Source organism: Vulpes lagopus, chromosome 2 (genome assembly GCF_018345385.1).
Source record: "Vulpes lagopus strain Blue_001 chromosome 2, ASM1834538v1, whole genome shotgun sequence".
In the NCBI taxonomy this organism is placed as follows: domain Eukaryota; kingdom Metazoa; phylum Chordata; class Mammalia; order Carnivora; family Canidae; genus Vulpes; species Vulpes lagopus.
This window is the reverse complement of record NC_054825.1, coordinates 53,249,716-53,268,915: the sequence shown is the minus strand read 5'-3', so window position 1 is coordinate 53,268,915 and position 19,200 is coordinate 53,249,716. Positions and strand designations below refer to the sequence as shown.

At 46.2% G+C, this 19,200-nt stretch overlaps 1 protein-coding gene across 6 annotated transcripts in view; it reads right to left on the bottom strand.

Annotated features, from left to right (window-relative positions):
• Positions 1–19,200, bottom strand: part of DAPK2 (death associated protein kinase 2) — a 126,553-nt gene that overhangs the window by 35,713 nt on the left and 71,640 nt on the right. For all 6 annotated transcript variants that reach the window (XM_041743425.1, XM_041743423.1, XM_041743428.1 and 3 more), the window contains 2 exons: positions 18,409–18,630; positions 8,934–9,072 (listed from right to left, as the gene is read on the bottom strand). In XM_041743425.1, coding sequence (XP_041599359.1) covers positions 8,934–9,072; positions 18,409–18,630 — 361 coding nt within the window. The remainder of the gene's footprint in view (positions 1–8,933; positions 9,073–18,408; positions 18,631–19,200) is intronic.

Here is a 19,200-nt window from a genome sequence, read left to right as displayed (position 1 = left end):
CACAGCTACTGACCACTCACTCATGGCCTCCTCCACCAGGGAAGGCTGTTACATGGTTCTGACCTCCCATTGTCCTGTATGGTAAAGCAGAAAGGAAAACCTACTCTACCTACCTACTCTGTCTCTAGGCTCCTGTGGCATGGAGAGAAATAAAAATTCACTTTTAAGGACATCCAGGACCACTGGCTTTCAGCCTTGGGCCAATCAGCAACGTTGGCTCTATGGTCTGTGTTAAACTAGCACTTGTGGTGGGCTTTCCCCACTTATCGCCTCATTAGATCCTCAGAGCCACTAAGCTGTGGATGGGCTGGTGCCCCCACCTAACCAGTGAGGAACCTGGGCCTGAGTCAAGACATTCTAAGTCCCCAAGCTATGATTTAGGGGTTCGTTTCTGAGCTAGTTGCCCACTGGAATCCCCTGGGGACTGTTAAAAATGCCAAACTGGGGGCACCTGGGTGGCTCAGTCAGTTAAGAGTCTGCCTTTGGCTCAGGTCATGGTCTAAGGGTCCTGGGATTGAGCCCTGCATTGGGCTTCACGTTCAGCAGGGAGTCTGCTTCTCCCTCTGCTCCTATCCTCACTTGTATGTTCTCTCTCTCTCTCAAATACATAAATAAATAAATAATCTTTAAAAAAATACCAAACTGACGAAATCAACTCACCAGGAGTGAGGCTCCAGAATTGCTTTTGTAAAGCAAGCTCTCCAAGGAAGTCAGAAGCACACTGGGCCATATTTGGGAAACCAGTGCTGAAGAGGATCCTCTCAGGCATCTGACAGACACAGGTTTGAATCCGCTCTGCCCTGCACTAGCTGTGTGGCTCTTGGTAAGTGACTCACCTCTCTGAGCCTTGGCCCCTCATCCGCAAAATGGCAATATTAGTACGGTAAGGGGTTCTGATGAGACACAATGAAGCCCTAGGAGCCCTCAAGTAACCTCTTCTTTCTATAAAATGGGTATGACTGCAGAACTCCCTTCACAGGTTGGTTGCATGTATTAAATGGGTAAACATACATACAGCATTGAGACAAGAGCCTGCTCACTTAAGAGGTGCTCAATAACCGTTGGCTGCCATTGTTATTACTACACTGTTGACAGCAGCCTGCATATAACACTATCCTGGTTACAAAATGCTCTTGTTTTGTGTGCAAAGTCTCTGAGAGCCAGGGAGGTACTGGAGCTTGGTGCCTACTGGTTCATGACAGCCCAGGAATTTTGCGAGCTGGTTTTTAAGGGAGCTACATAATTATATTATTTTAATATTAATATTAAAATTAAATTACATAAACTGATATTGAAATAAGTTATATTAAAAACAATCCTTAAAACTCATTGCTGAGACGCCTGGGTGGCTCAGCGGTTTAGCGCCTGCCTTCAGCCCAGGGCCTGATCCTGGAGTTCTGGGATCGAGACCCACATTGGGCTCCCTGCATGGAGCCTACTTCTCCTTCTGCCTGTGTGTCTCTCCCTCTCTCTCTTTCTGTGTCTCTCATGAATAAATAAATAAAATCTTTTAAAAACTAAATAAATAAAATAAAACTCATTGCTTCCTCATTTACTAAATCATATTTTATGCTCTTGAGGTGATTTCTGCCCCTTATCTCTGTATTGGGGAAATACTAAATAATGGTGTGCTACTGCACTCCTCTTCTAAACTCTGGTCAGTGGCATGTTGGTACCTTGAAATTGGCCATGGTGGCTGTATTGACACCATGGAAACTGACAGATGCTACAGATCGGGACCTGATTTATTATCTTCTTGATTCTAGACTTGAAAAGTGCTGGAGAAGATCACTTAATAATGCAGATTAAATGTAAAAGGGTGCTGTGTATGTAGCCATTGTTGTGTGATTAGCAATGAAGGACAGAAATTAGAAGGATTAGAAATGAAGGACATATTTTTTCAATATACAGAAACTATTATCCAACTCAGCAAGGAAGTCATTCTGTCATTGACAAATCAGCAAAGTTCTAACACACGTCTTCATTGTTTCATTTTCACCTTACTTGTTAATGTAGACAAAAATATCAACCAATATTTTTGTCAGAACTACAGTCGGGGGGTCCCTGGGTGGCGCAGCGGTTTGGCGCCTGCCTTTGGCCCAGGGCACAATCCTGGAGATCCGGGATCGAATCCCACGTCGGGCTTCCGGTGCATGGAGCCTGCTTCTCCCTCTGCCTGTGTCTCTGTCTCTCTCTCTCTTTCTGTGTGACTATCATAAATAAATAAAAACTAAAAAAAAAAAAAGAACTACAGTCAGGTGTCAACCACATCCACAGGTTGGCTATTGATACAAGGGTTTGGCAAAAACCAAAGAAAATGTTGTATGAGAAACAATTGGCTCTCTGGAATTTACAATAAAAAGGACAATATGTTTTATTGTTTATAAGTTGTGTTACAAATCTTTATATCATAAAATTCATGGTAAATTTGTGTGTGTGTGTGTGTGTGTGTGTGTGTGTGTGTGTACATACACTTGTTTCCTGGCAATCTGGCTGTTACCAGAATACTACTGCACAGAACCTCAGGCAAGCAGGTTATTACCTTTTATAATAGCATAAAAGACCATCCTCACTTAAAAAATGCTAAGGGGAGGGATCCGTGGGTGGCTCAGCAGTTTAGTGCCTGCCTTCAGCCCAGGGCGTGATCCTGGAGTCCCAGGATCGAGTCCCATATAGGACTCCTTGCATGGATCCTGCTTCTCCTTCTGCCTGTGTCTCTGCTTCTCTCTCTCTGTGTCTCTCATGAATAAATAAATAAAAATCTTTAAAAAAAAAATGCTAAGGGGAGCCATTGGGTCATCTCTTTCCCATGTTCTTATCATTTCCTCCAACTATTCTACTCTCTCCTATCATCTCTGCCTACCAGAATTTTCTTTCAAAGTCAGAAATAGAATCATGTGCATCCATTTATTAAAGGTCTTCCACCAATTATTGTTAATTTCCTTAAGTGTGATAATGGTGGTAGGTCGGTAGGAGACTGACCTTAATCTTGGGAAATGCCTACAGAAGTGCTGAGAGTGAAGTGTCAGGAGGCTAGAATTTTCTTTCCATGGGTAGGTATATATGTATATAAAAATACTTTTATAGAAATATAAATATATTTTTTCTTTTTTAAAGAGAGAAAGAGGTAAAGCAATGAGCTTACATGTTGAATCTAGGCAGAAGGTCTAATGGCGTCCATTGTATTCCTCCAATTTCTTTAAATGTTCTGAAATGTTTTCATAATAAACAATTTTGAGGGGAAAAGTCTTCCATGGTTGTGACTACCTATGCAGACTCTTTGGTCTGCCCTGAACCTTCACAATCTCACCCCATCCTATCCTGGCAGTTAAATCTCTCCCCTGTCTTACCTTTGCTTCATGCTGCCAGGTTTTAGTCTGGAAACAGTCTTATTCTTATAAATTCTACTTTCAAATCCATGCACATTTTATAGCAACCGATTAAATATACGTTAAAAAAAATAAGGAATAACTTATGAGAAAGAAAAAACAATGTAACCAGATGAGAAATTAACTGTGTGAAGGAGACGTGCATGGCACAGTACAGATCTTCGGATTAACTATGTGTCAGAGGCACGGCCCAAGGAAGTAAGAAATCTACACTGTCAGAATCTGGGGAAAGAAAAGCTGGTAGCACATAACTTGACTTTGTGTTTCCTCATTGGCTAAGTTGAAGGCCCAGCTCTGTCATTTAATACCTGTGTGATCTTGGACAAGTTATTTAACCTCTCTGAATCTCAATTGCCTTGTGTGCAAAAAAAAAAAAAAGGACAGTATCATATACCTCAATGGGTGACCATAAGAATCAAATGAGACAACAACTGTGTAAGCATGCTGCATTACAGAAAGTGTCATAAACATTTAAAGTATAAGTGTATCATTCCTATGAAAGCTTGACAAGCAGACCCCATCATGTCATGAACGTAAAAATAATTGAAAGGATGATCAGGGCATAGAGGAATTTGGATTTTTGAGGTACTTTGTTCAGAAATTCACTTTGTAATACTATTTATATAAACCAAAAAACCTCATGAGAGTTCTGGGCTCCTGGCTTGCATATAATTTCATTCAATCTTCATCGCTTGTTCTCTTTGCTGAAAATACCAGTCAGACCTGAGGATGACCTTCCATTTTTGATTTCTCAAATTGCAGCTCAGAAATAATACTCAGAAGGGAAATTCTCAAATGCAAAATAAACACAAAACCGCCCTCTACAAGGCCTTTATTTGTGTGTTGGGATGGCATAGCAGGGTGTGGTCCCTGGGTGGTACTGAAGCCCACATTGGGTGCTACCTAGTACAGAGAGGCAGTGAGCCCCAGTGTTCCTTCCATCCATGTAATACGCAGCAACATCATCTACCCACATCAATGGCCTTTCTGTGATGTATTTACAACACACTGGCATGGTATTCCCTCTGCTGAGGGAGAAGGCTTACTCCCTGGAAGTGAGCATTTGTTGGTGAGGGTCATGCTTCGCTTTCATTTCATTTTCATTTTCATTTCAGGTGGCCTCCCTACCGCGTCTTACCATGGCCATCTCCTAGTAGACAGTGGGCCCTTGGAAGCCAGTACCATATCACACTGATATTTGACACTCTACTACTAGGCATACAAGAGTCCCTCAATAAATATTCACATCACAGGATAGAAACCTGCCTGTAACCTCTTTTGCATTTTCCAGGTGACATGAAAGGGCTTTGCCATCCATGCACGCATTTGGTCTTACCAAAGCATTCATTCACTCATTTACTCATTCATTCAATGAGCCTCTGCTTTCAGCTCAGGTCTTGATCCCAGGGTCCTGGGATCAAATCTCACATCAGGCTCCTCTCAGGGACCCTGCTTCTCCCTCTGCCTATGTCTCTGCCTCTCTCTGTGTGTCTCTCATGAATAAATACATAAAATCTTTAAAAAAAAGTGATTGATGGTGATAGATATTCTCAGCAGAAGACTATACAAAGAGCAACATAAGCAGAAAGGCAGGTTCATTCTTAGTTATGCTTTGGGAGGTAGCAGGGATAGGAAAGGCTTCCCAGAGGAAATGGCGTTTCTGCTGGGCCTAGAAGGAGGGGCAAGAAGGAACCCCTGGACAGAGAAAGGGAAGAGCAGCAGTTTCCTGGATGGGAATAGCATGAACAGAAGAGGAAAGAGGCCAGAACATGTATCTGTCATCTGATTGCCTGGAGCTAGCGTTTTGGAGTGGGGAAAGGTGGATGAGGTCAGAATCAGGGCTAAGGTAGTGTATGAAAAGCCTGAATGCCATGCTGACAATGGGTTCGTTTATCCTACAGATGACAAGGACCCATCCTAGATATCTGGGCCGCAGCATACCATGATCTGTTTTACCAAGATTGCTTATTATACATTAATTTGTCCATTTATCTGCCCTATGCCACAAGCTAGGAACATGTCAAAGGCAGGGATGGGGGTGGGGGCACATGTGTGGCTCAGTTGGTGAAGTGTCTGCCTTTGGCTCGGGTCATGATCCTGGGGTCCTGGGGTGGAGCCCTGCATTGGGCTCCCTTCTCAGCTGGGGGCCTGCTTCTTCCTCTCCTCTGCCTGCTGTGTGCTCTCGCCCTTGCTCTCTCTCTGTCAAATAAATGAATAAAATCTTAAAAAAAAAAAAAACAAAAAAAAAGCAGGGACAGGGCCTCACCTCTCTAGCAGAGTGACTGAACATAGGAGGAGCTTAACAGGTAGTGTCCCAGGAGAAGTCGTTCATATTCAGAGGCAGGTGAGCGCTGCCCCTCCTCCATCACCTGCTCTTTCAAGCTGGAAGATGAGCATGGAGAACAGGTAGGGGCATGGAGACAACAGGGTGGCTATGTCCCTGGGACAGCAAGGCTAGCCTGACTCACCTGGTGACGGGTAATAGAATACAAGAATTGAGGAAAGCAGAGGCACCTCATAGAGAATTAAAATCAGGAAGAAAAATATATTCATGTAAAATGATTTTTATATTGTGGGAAACATGGAACCAAGAACTCCTCCCACCCCAAGCTACCAGCTGGACTTTCTATATCATCCCCTCCAGCTGGTGGAAAGTTCCAGCCAGGGGTATGCATATCCACATTCGGGCTCCAGGAAGTATCTACCCAATCATGAGGTAATGCAGCTACTCATCACTTCCTGAAGTTGCTCAGCAGGGCCTGGGCCAAGAGACCACAGATGGGTGGGCAGGCAGAGGTCAGAAGGCTCAGAGTCTGCACAACTCTAAGGATAGGAGGCCAAGATGGGGGTTAGCAGCATCCTCCCCCTACACACATCCGGGGAAAACCCAGACTATCTCCAGGTCATGGAAAGCAACCAGACTGAGCCCAGGAGCCAGACATGCCCCAGCAGCAAGCAATCTCAGCTCTCTGCTGGGCAACTGAGAACTGCACTAGCAGGACTGTTATCCTAGTCTAATGGGCCCAAAATACTGTAACAAGAGTTGTGTTTGCTTTTCCTCTATTCTGGCAGGGGAAATAACAATAGCAGGTACTATCACAGAGCACTATCTGGTATTTGGCATGTAATGCTGCTTCTCTTTAACCCTTGTAATAACTGCACCAAGTAGTGATTGTTATTTGCATTAAAGCTGAAAGGCTGAGGTTCATTTGTATCCTGGGATATAGCAGGATGAAGATCAAACCTCGACGTGGCCACCTCCAAGCCAGCATTCCCCTCAACCACAGTGGCCATACAAGCAAACTAAACAGCATGAACCTGCTGCCATCATAGCATCTATGGGATTACAACTCCTCCTACCTCTACCAGACTTTGTAGAGAAAAGACAAAGGAGCCTATTTTGAAGCCAGTCTCCTGGAGCCAGTAAAGACACAGAAAATGACAAGTTAACTTTCAATTGTACTGTCAGGAAGGAGACACAAGTGCAATCCAGGTAGACCGTTTTCTGCTTGGTGCACTATCACTCCAAGGTCCAAAGGTCAGCTCAGGCCACCTCCTCCTCAATGACTCCCAAGTTTTACCCCTGATTCCTATGTGAAATGCTACAAGGTGTATTCTGTTGGAGGAATTCAAAATACTGTGACAATCAGCATAAGGAGGAAGGACCTCACTGAAGGGAATCACAGCAAGTCACCCCATGGGGCAGAGTAAGAGCTGGGGCGGGGTCCATGGCAAGAACTGAGCCTACATTGGGATGCCTGGGTGGCTCAGTGGTTGTGTATCTGCCTTTGGCTCAGGGTATAATCCTGGAGTCCCAGGATCGAATCTCACATCAGGCTCCCCACAGGGAGCCTGCTTCTCCCTCTGCCTATGTCTCTGCCTCTCTCTCTGTCTCTCATGAATAAATAAATAAAATATTTTTTTAAAAAAAGAACTGAGCCCACTGCCTGATGCCATTGCTGTAAGACCACAGGTATGCCATGCCCTCTCTGGGCTGGTGCCCCCAAGTCATAACTTGGCTGTCATCTTGGACTCTGCCCTCTTCCTCATCCTTTACCACTAATTAGGCACCTAATCAAAACCTCAGATCAACCCTGTAGTAGATCCTCAATCTGTCCCCTCCTTAGTTTGGCACTTTCCATGTCTCATCCTCATTACTGCACTGGCCTCCCAGCTGGGCCCCAGCCTCCAGGTGTCCCCGCTCTATCCATCCTTCCAGCCAGAAGGATCCTTCTGAAACACACATCTGCTTGCCTCACCTCCCTGATCACTTGACACGCCCCCCCCCCCCCCAACACCCAGCCCTTATCCCTTAGGGTAAAGTTCAACCTCTTTGGTTTAGCTCTCACGCCTTTGTATCTGCCTTCTGCTCTCCTCCTGGCTTGCTCTCCAGCCATTCAGAACATTCCCACTTTGCCTGTACTTCCCTGAATACATTGTGCAATTTCGGGACCATGTACACTGCTAGCCTCTGTCCCTTAGAAGATCCTTCCCCTTTGATAACTTCTACCAGTTGTTTGAAACTCAACTCAAAGATCACCTCTTCCAGGAAGCCCTCTCAGATACTGCAGTCTGACTTAGATGCCCCCTCCTCTGAGCTCCCCAGCTCCCCTATACTTCCTTCTACGGCAGCACTTAGAGTTGTTGATCATTCTTTTCTGTCCCCTGTGTTAGGTTTCCTAGAAAAGAGGAACTGAGCCCAGACAGAGCCTCAGTTGATTTTTGTATCTGTAGTGATACCTGGCACAAAGCTTGAAACACAACAGGAATTTCTAGATAGAAAAATGTGTGGGTCTTCACCCCAGTAAATAGATCCCTCCGATCACCAGTTAGAGGATCTTTATACTTCGGGTATCTGGAAAGGTTCATCAGTCTACTAAACTGAGCTCAGTTACCATGGGAACTTATCCTTCCACTTTGACCACACTCTTGCTTTATGAGGTCCTACGTGGTCACAGTGAACTTTCTTGACACTGAATACCAGTTACCACAAATGATCAGTGGCCCTTAGAAGCAGTTTTGTGGCCACAGTAGGGGATGGGAACAGAGAGGACAGCCAGCGGTTCCTGCGATCCAAGACTGATGACCTATGGGCCAGGGGTGCCAGAGGCTGTGTGGGGCCTGGAGAGCCAGCCAACCTCAGCAGTCCTCACCCCAACACTTCCACTTCTGCCCCCTGACAAGTTAGTTCTTGGTTACTGAAGAGTCCAGTCTTGTGAAATGTGTTTGGTTTCAAGTTTCCCGTCACTGGTCTACTATTTAAAAATTACACCCCACCTGCTGCCTGAAAGAGATAAGGTATCTGTGGTCTGAGTGAGAAGCTTCTTGCAGTCAGCTCCTGTGTGAAGAAAGCCTGATGTGTGAAATGAAACTGAGGAGAGGGATGCTTTCTGTGGCCTCATTTCTTTCCCAGGAGCTCAGAGTTTTCCATGGCAAGACAAGGGAAGACGGCCAAATGGGCACCGAGCCCTTCCTAGCAGCAATGTCAGAATGGATTGGCCCAGTCTTCCTAAAATGATTCTTCTCCCTCATCCCTTCACTGACCTTGAGATCAAAGTGAGCAATTTTCTTGGCATGAAGGTAGTTCACCCCATCCAGGATCTGCTTGATGAAGCTGGTGGCCTCCTCCTCACTCAGAGACTCCTTCTGGGCCAGGAAGTCGAAGAGCTCTCCTCCTGACACCCTGCAAGACACCGGTGTGGGGTGGGGGCCAGGCACCGTCAGCTCCGTGTGTTAGGAGGCCAGGAGGCCAGGTCATGGGTGGCAGCTCCTGAACTTGATCCCCACCATCTGGGCATATGGAAGGATATCCTACCCCATCTCTGAGGGCCCCTGTCCAGCCAGCACCAGGAACCGAGTTTGCCACTGATCTCGGACAACTCACTCCCCCACTCCCCACCCCACCCCCTATTCCCAGGCAGACCTTAGTTTCCCTACCTGCAAAATGAACAGATTGAGTAAAATGGCTCCTAAAGCCCTTTCTTTCATTTTACAAAAGATGGCCTTCCAAGCTCAAGAGAATCTAGGCATGGATTCTAGACCCATCTAAAAAACTTGAAAATGCTACTTTTGTCCTCATAGTTCACACTTACACCTTATGGTAGATATGGCAGGAATATTGCCTACAAAGCAAAAACAACCTCCCCTGTAAATACTAGTTTACATTTGTAACTGAATTAGGGATCTGGGATTGCCAGATAAAATAGGGGATTTTTATTTGCTGAATCTGGCAACCTTACTGGGCTTGTTTGTCCTCCGATGGACACTAGGGTATCCGCCAGGATGTGCTTTTTTGGGGCTGAGATAGAGCCAAGGGTCATCCCAGGGAAAGACATTGGGAAAGGATGTGGGCCAGGAGGTTCCAAGAACTTAGGATCACCTGGAGAACTTGTTTAAAATGCAGATCCCAGGTCCTACCACAGACCCTAACCAATTAGATTCTCTAACCCCCAAACCTTGGAACCTATAATTTTACAACAATAACATAATACTAGTAATTCATACCATTGAATATTTACTCTGTGCATTATGTGTGCCTTAGGCACATTATCTCATTTAACCATTGTAATACCTTATAAGCTAAGTACTAGCATTTTCCTATTTCACAGTTGAAAAAACAGAAGCTCACAGACACCTAGGTGGCTCAGTGGTTGAGCGTTTGCCTTTGGCTCACATGATCCTGGGGTTCTGGGACTGACTCCCACATTGGGTTCCCTGCAGGAGACCTGCTCTTCCCTCTGCTTATGTCTCTGCCTATCTCTCATGAATAAATAAATGAATAGAAAGAAAGAAAGAAAGAAAGAAAGAAAGAAAGAAAGAAAGAAAGAAAGAAGAAAAAGAAAAAAAAAACAACCCAGAGGCTCAGTGAGGTTAACTGACTTGCCCAAGGTCATGGAGCTAGTAAGTGGCAGTCAGGATTCAAACCCAGGCAGAATGACTTTCTTTTTTTTTTTTTTTTTTTTTTTTTTCAGAATGACTTTCAACCACTATATCAGACTGAGTGTCCTCAGATGATTCTTTATATGGCCAGAATGGCTTCTGTCCCAGTTTGGGGAATCACTCATTCCCTGCCACCTAGTTCATTCTAAACAAAGAGCACTGAAATTTCCTTTTCTCCTTTCTTTAAAAATATCCAGAAGCAACCATGGACCCACTAATAAATCCCAGCACCATGAAAAACACAACAACTGGACATGATGGGATACAATAGGAAATACCTATGAAGTATTTCATACCTACATCTGCTTAAGCCTCTTCAGTGCTATCCAACAGAACTTTCTGTAGTGATGGAAATGTCCGCTAGGAACATTCTCCAATATAGTAGTCAATAGTCACACATGGCTACTAAGCATCTGAAATATGGCTAGTGCAACCCAGGAACTGAATTTAAAATTTTATTTCATTTGAAGTCATTTTAGTTCAAAAACTGAAGTGGTGTAAAAAATTTTCCTGTAAACACAACTTTATTGTTTTGATAGGATTGTATTTCATGCTAACCATTACACTGAGAATGAAGTCAATGTGCTGTAAGTGTAAAATACACACTGGGCAGGACACCTGGGTGGCTCAGTGGTTGAGTGTCTGCCTTTGGCTCAGGTCATGATCCTGGGGTCCTGGGATCAAGTCCCACATCAGGCTCCCCACAGGGAGCCTGTTTCTCCCTCTGCTTCTCCCTCTGCCTATGTCTCTGCCTCTCTGTGTGTCTCTCATGAATAAATAAACAAAATCTTAAAAAAATACACACTGGGCTTTGGATATGGAATATGGAAAAAAGAACGTAAAATGTCTCATTAATGATTTTTTATCGATTACATATTAAAATAATATTTTGTATATATTGGATTAAATAAAAAATATTACAAAAATTGATTTACCTCTTTCTTTTTACTTCTTATTCATTGTGGCTACTAGAAAATGTAAAATCACATATGTGGTTCATATTATATTTCTATTGAACAGAGCCAATATGGAGAGTATCTCATTTAGATCTATTAGTTTACAGGAAATAAGAGACATAGAGGAACAAGTTAACTAACAAGCATGAGGAAGGAATAAGCCAAATCCAGGCTGTGAGACAATCAATGGAACAAATGACCTAGTTTTTCCAACAAATCAATGGCACCAAAGAAGAAGGGGAAGGAGAACTGCTATAGGAAATGAGATAGAAGAGGCCAAAGAACCAGATGCAGTATGTAGACCTCATTTGGATGCTGATTCAAATAAAACAACCATAAGAAGATATCTCTGGGTCTATCAGAAAAACATATGGACTGGAGTGGACACACCCTCGGTGGTCCCGAGGCCTTGACTGGACATTTCCGCCAGGTGTAATAAATACACAATGGGCATGTTTTTAAAAACTGTCATCAGTTAGAGATGCACACTACAGTATTTATGTGTAAAGTGACATGATGTCTGAGATTTGCTCTAAAATATTCCAACAAACAAATAAACAGTTGGAGTGGGGGCAGGTGGGGGCGTAGGAATTTTATATAAAACAAGACTGGCAAAATGTTGATCATTTGAAGCTGGGTGATGGGCATATGAGGGTTCCTTATGTTATTCTTTCGACTTTTGTATATATTCCATCATAATAAGAAATTACCAGTAAATTTCTATGGGGACAGGGGGAGACTCCACGATCTCCCTCAGCCGCCCTCCCTCATAATGACCATCATCACCTGGCAGTTCTTCCATAACAGATGAGGAAACCAAGGCCCACAGGAGGGGAAGGGGCCATGCAAGATCTCCGAGTAGGGGGGTGTGCAGTGAAGGCCATGTCCAGGCCCTGGTCACAGTCCAACATTGTCTTCTCAGGTGAATGTATAGACTGGAGATGAGCTGCACTAACTCTGTCAGGGACTGGGGGTCATGAGAATGTCTACATGCTCACCTCGTTCCGAAGAGCAAATGACTTGGTGCAATAAGGAAGGCACTCAGCCCAGTGACCCAGCACAGGCCAGCACTCCACCAGCAGGGGCTCCCGCCATGATGTTATTGTTTGTCACATGTGGTTAGTGTGGGCTGACACAGTGGGAGAAGGTGCTGGGAATGCAGTGAGGCTTGGGGAGGGTCTGGATGGAGGCAGCAAGGAAAACAGCGCCAGCGAAGGCACAGGGATGAGGAGGAGCACAAGGTGTGTCTGTGGCAGTAAGTCCCTGTGCGGTGGCCGGCCTCAGGGCTGAGGTGCACACCTGCCAGCATGCTGGTTCTGTCACTGACTAGCGCGACACTCTCCACCTCAGTCATCAGTCATCTGCCAAATAGGTTAAAAATGTCTACCTGTGGCAGACAGATGCATGTCAGAAGCCTCTGTTCCCGCTGGGGTGTGAGTTTCTCAAGGGCAGGAGCCATGAATCAGGTCCTCATCTTTATGTCTAGTGTCTACCACATAATAGACACTGAGTAACTATTTAGAGAAGGTGGGGGTGGTGGCAAATGGGTGAAGAGAGAGCGAAGTGAGGTGGCGCCTGTGAACACGCCATCCGTTAGCGCCTCGCTGTCCCCTACTCAGTCAGCTGGGTGCAGCCCGCAGTAGCTGCCTTGGTGTTTGAGATGAGGCTGGGGCACCACTTTTCCGTGTGTCTCATGGGTGAAGTCATCTTCCCCCTGAGCAGGTGCTAGAAACTAGAGCCCCCCTCTCAGCTGCTGAAGGAGTAACCCTGAGTTTGCTCTGTGGGCCTTGATCAAAGGGCCAGAATGGTGGTGGTCCCAAACCTTCCCTGACACAGACCCAAACTTCCCCTTGGGGCGCTGCACGTGAGAGTCCCAGGACCTGGCTTTTCTTCTTGCAAAACAGGAATGAGGATGGGGAACCTCAGTGGCTCAGTTCGTTAAGTGTCCAACTTGATTTCTCCTCAGGTCAGGATCTTGGGGTGGTAGGATTGAACCCTGCATTGGGCTCTGAACTCAGCAGGGAGCCTGCTCCTCTCTCTCCCTCTGTCCCTCCCCCTGCTCATGCGTGCTCTCTTTCTTTCTCTCAAATAACTAAACACATCTTTTTTTAAAAAAAGAGTTTTTAAAAAATAGGAATGAGGAGAAAACCAAGCCTATTGCCCCCTGGGAGGGGGGGGGTCTTGCTGTAGATTTGGACAAGTGCTAGGAGACCCTTGATAAAGTCCTGGAAGTAAATGTCACACACCATATCATTGTTAGGTGTGACAGTGCTAGAAGGGCATTCAATTCTGAGTTTATTCTACATTGGTCACCTGTGCTTCCCAAAGCATTCTCTTACTCAAGACTCGTATCTACCCCAGTGGGTGAATGGAACTTCTGTCCTGGTTTTCCAGATGAGAAACTGAGGCCCCCTAGAGAGCAAGTGACTTGCACAAGGTCACACAGTAAGTCATAGAACCAGGATTTGGAGCCAGATCTTCTCAGCCCCCGTCCACCATGTGTATTTCTCCCCGCACTGTGTCCACATTATAAAGGCCAAGTTGGTGTGAAAAGGAAAAGCTCAAAGCCACCCCGAGCAGTGCGCAGTCCTCTGACATCCCTGTTCAGCCACATTCAAGCCCTCATCACACCACGCTATTGTTACCTGTCCTTCTCTCTCCCTAGCTAGGTTATCTTTGCTTCCACAGCACCTTGTGTAACAAAGGCATTCAATAGAAGGTAGGTGGATAAAAGAACAAAGGGAGAAAAGCATTAAAAATATCAGCATAATATAGAATATTCTGTATCATAGAGAAATGACGCCTTGGCATCTGCAAGGGACCTGCCTGGAGCCTGGTGCAAATGTTCAAATCCCCACCCCCACCCCCACCCCACCCCGCCCCCTCTGCAACACAGAACCCTGCCTGGCCCTTGTTTCCTGTACTTCCTGCTGGGTCCTGTTAGGTTATGGCCTCAGGCACATCCTACCCTTCCTACCTTAAATAGAAGGCTACATAAGTATTAAAGAATCTCATGATAATGTGGATGTGTCCTGTCACTCAAAGACACTGACATGAAGGCCCAGGCTGGGTGAGGACTTTGGGAGGCAATAATCAGCCGCTCTGTTTGAAGGCGTGATCTGGGCAGGAGAGTGGGTAAGACATGGTCTCCTCTGGATAAAGAAGGGAATAATAGCTACAGTGGTCCTCGGAATCTCCCCCAGAGCCCTGGAAAGCGGGGAGGCTGATGGGCCCACAGGGGTAAATGTCCAAGTCTGGACATCCAGTCTGGGGACACCCACATAGCTCTCCTCAAGGTTTTGTTCATTTTTCTCCCCCATAGTTTTTCCCCAGGATTTCTCAGCCCCAAAGCCTCTTCCCTGGAGCACCCTGTCTCCTCCCAAATTTCTCTCCTCTCATATCCCAAACCTCTTCAGCTTAAAGGTCAAAAGCAAATTCTAAGAGTTGGAGCCTCTTCTGCTCTCCTCTCAGCATCCCCAGGACCAGTTCCCTTCCTGCTAAGCTGATCTTCCTCCTCCCCGGTTGCTCTGCCTGCTGGAAACGCTTTTCAGACTCACTGTGCACCCATACTGAAACGATCTGCGTAGGCAGTGATTTGGGAAGGATCCTGCTGGAGCTGCTGGGGCCCAGGGAGCTGCACTCAATCTGGGGTGCTAGGAAGCCCTGCTGATCCCTTGGGGCACCCTGCCAGGCCATTCTGTAGTATATGCAACTGCCTGGGGATTGCTTCCCATTATCTTGGAGTCCAGGAGGCCCCAGGGCCATCAGGGGCCTGGATGGGAGGCCTGTCCAACCCTTCCGGGGCTAACTTAACATTTTTCAGAGCAAGCTCCACATATGACATGAGTTGATGTACTGAGACTTTGAAAATATTCTTTATGCTATACAGAAGTCAACTTATACGGAAAAAAACAAATCCTTCCCATCCTTGCCTTCAACAGCCCTGACCAGAGGCAGCTGCCACTAAGGAGGTCATGGATGGAGTAACAATAGCTAAAGGGGGCTTAATTCAGGGCTGGGCATGTTCTCTGAGTACTGGTCACATTAGCAGAAAGCAAGAGCATGCCCTGCACCAGACAACAGTTGCTGAGTGGGGCAGTGGGATTGGGGTGAACCCATCCACAAAACCTGCAATTTCAACTGAATAGGCAGGCACCAATACTCATGCTTAAGCATTGGGCAGACCCATTAACCTATTAGGGCACCATGAATACTGGGGACCCAAAGGCTGCTGATCAGCCCAATAGGGATCACCAAGTTCAAACACAGAAACCCATGAAAAGCCCTTCTCTCTCAGGAATCTCCCTCTTGGGGAGGGCCCTCGGGCACATATGGTTTCAGTACAGCCTTAGCAGTCGCTAGTATTGCATAGACAAGCACCTTGAGAGCAATGAGACAGCTTTAAAGAAAAGGAGACAAAGAAACTATGAATAGATAGAACCGAACAAGCATGGCAGCTCATGCAAGTCACACTGGTGGCATGGATGGTGACAGCTCACTAGAAGAGGGCACATAACTGTTGCTGACCATGGGCCTTGCTGGGAGGAACAGGAATATCTCAAGATTTCCTCAGCAATTAAAGAACAAAATTCTTTAATTTTATCAAAATAAAAATGACAACAAAGAATCATTTTATGACTATAAAGGTCAATAAATAATGAAGCTTACTGTAAAACAAATGACCCAAAGGGACGCCTGGGTGGCTCAGTGGTTGAGCATCTGCCTTTAGCTCAGGTTGTGATCCTAGGGTCCTGGGATCAAGTCCTGCATCAGGCTCCCCACAGGGAGCCCGCTTTTCCCTCTGTCTATGTCTCTGCCCCTCTCTTTGTGTCTCTCATGAATAAATAAATCAAATCTTAAAAAAAAAAAAATGACCCAGGGCTGACAACACTACAGGCAAATAGGAATATTCCTATGTTATAGGTCATACTGGTTAATTAACACCGTCCCATGAAAGCGAGGCTATCAAGAAGATACCTACAAATGTCAGCCTAGTCATCCCCTTCCTGGGAATTGATCTGAAAGGATCAATTCAAAAGAAAGTGGGATATTATGGGAAGAAATTTGTTTTATGGCAATAAAATTTGTAATGGTTTAAAAGCTGGGAAAAAAACCCAAATGTCCAACAATAGGGATATAGGAGTATGCAATTCAATGAAACATGACATCCTCAGTTAAAAGAAAAAAAATTTGGTGATATTATGTTGAGGGAAAAAGTAGAGCAAGAAATTGTACAAGTACAATGATTGTATACAAATAGATAAAGACTGAGAGGAACCACAGAAAACATAAATAGCTGTGTTTGGGTGGTAGGATTATGAATGTAATTTCTTTTCAGTTGCTGGGAAGTTTTTTAAAGCAGTGGCCTCGCCTTCCCAGTGGAGGTGGGCTTGTCACTCTGCTGGGAACCAGAGTGCATGGTTCCCTGAGCCCTGCCGCATGCCACACCTTGGGCTGTCCACGTGCCTGAGCACACCTGTGGGACGCCCCCAGGCTTGCTGAGTCAGGCAGCAGCATATGCCAACTAGTCCAACTGGCTGGGAGGTTCATGGGAGAGACATGGAGGATGCTGGAGTAAGAAAGGAATAGCACAGGCAAGCCTATGAATTTAAACAGTGAGATGGATAATTTAAGCATCAAATGCAAGAGTATGCAAATGGCCATCTGCTACATAAATCTATATCCTGGTAATACAAGGGCTTAGCTCTCAAATTAGAATTCTTTCAAAAGTCAGGTGGTCCACCCAACCTGTAGGCAGGTTAAGGATGGCTGCCACATTTATAGATGAGAGCTGAAGCTCAAAGGAGGGAGGGGACTTGCTCAAGGTCACAAAGTCAGGGATTACCAAAGCAAATGCCACCAGTCCTCTGTTAACTGGCAGATGCATACATGTCTATGAGGCTCAGAACATTCCCAACACCAGTCTCTTTTTTTTATATTTTTAAGATTTTGTTCATTTATTTGAGAGAGGGGGAGGTGAGAGAGAGCATGAGGAGGGGGGAAGGAGCAGCAGACTCCCCTCTGAGCAGGGAGGCCCCATGCAGGACTCCGTCCCAGGACCCCAGGATCATGACCTGAGCCAAAGGCAGATGCTTAACTGACTGAGCCACCCAGGTACCACCCCCCAACCAGTCTTGCTGCTTGACTGAACACAGCCATTGTGACTTGTGCCACAGTCCAACTCAAACTCTGTTGCCTGCCAGAGCCCCATCTCCACATTCCATGGAGACACCTCCAGGAGGGACACCAGGTGGCCAGTCCCCGGAGCCTTGGTATCACCAGATTGTGACATCTTCCCCAGCTAAGCCAGCATGAGCCCTCCCAGCTCATGCTCATTGCTATAGATTCAAGTTCTGGCCCCACCTCTTCCTGGCTATAGGGTCTATAGGTGACCTGGCCTCTCAGTGTTCTTGTCTGCAAAATGAGCAGAATAAGAGTCTCTGTGTGAGAATGTTAGGAAGATTAAGTAAGGTAATAGAAGTGCTCAGTACAGTGAACACAGAGTAGCCCCTCCATGCTAGTAGGACTCTTTCCTCGATAGTCTTTGGGAGGACTGAACAAGATAGCAAACACGAAGCATCTGACAAATGATTGGCTTACAGTAGGGCTTTCTAAATAATGGCTATTATTACGATAATGAAGGCATCAAACAGCATAAATATGGGGAGGTTGGGGTTGGGGGTTCCCATGAAAGGGCTGGAGAAGGGCTTTGCAGAGCCTGGAAGATGTTTGTCCCTCTCCTCCTCATAGAGGAGACCCTTCCTGGACAGCCTTTCCTTCTCTCCTACCACCTTCTTACACCCCGCCCCCCACCATCCTCCCAGGTGCTCTCCAGCCAGGAAATGACCCCAGAGCCAGCATTGCTTCCCTTTTATCCCCAGGGTCCAATAAAAGCCAGACGTAGACCTAGTCCTTTGTCCCTGTTGCTCAGCAAACCTACTGACCTTTGACCCAGGTTCAGAAAGGGGGTGGTGGGGATAACCAAGGGAAACCACCCACCGCTGACTTCACCACCTCTGGACAGAACTTAGGACTGCTTGCTGCTGCCCTCTGGGGCCCGTGGCTGGAGCACCCACCACCCTACCTGCCCTCATGCCCACCACGGGTCCCCGGCACCTACTCACAGTTCAAGGATGAGCACCACGTCGGTGCGATTCTCGAAGACATCGTGCAGTGTGATGACGTTCGGGTGAAGCACCTGCCGCAGGATGCTCACCTCCCGCTCGATCTCCTCCCGGCAAACGCCCCGCCGGCTGGCCCGACTCTGACGCTTTTTGATGAACTTGGCCGCGTACTCTAGCCCCGTGCTCTTCTCTCGGCACTTCTTCACAATGGCAAACTGGCCGCTGTGGGCACACAGAACGGCACAGTCGGGGTGTTACTGTGTCCATGGAGGAAGTGACCCAGTTATCAGCCCCCAGGCCACACTAATTTAGAGTCATTCTGCGGGTAGGACAAGTCATGCCACCAGCCAGCATCCTCACCTGCCCATTAACCAGTGGCTGAGATGGGGCAGGTACTGAGCTTCCCTTTTGTTCATATGAACCCTTTCCTTTACTAGGAACGAATGTTAGTATTGTCATTCCCAGTGTACAGATGTGACCACTGAGGCTCTGAAAGGTTATTGATTTGATCAGGATAATACAGCCTCATCATTCCTAAATCTGTTAGAATAGAACCCAAGTTCAGTATCCACTAGATAAAATCACAATGTCCAAAGGCTTATACTATATAATGTAAAGACTAAAAAGGAAAAACAGGGATCCCTGGGTGGCGCAGCGGTTTAGCGCCTGCCTTTGGCCCAGGGCGCGATCCTGGAGACCCGGGATCGAATCCCACGTCGGGCTCCCGGTGCATGGAGCCTGCTTCTCCCTCTGCCTATGTCTCTGCCTCTCTCTCTCTCTCTCTCTCTCTCT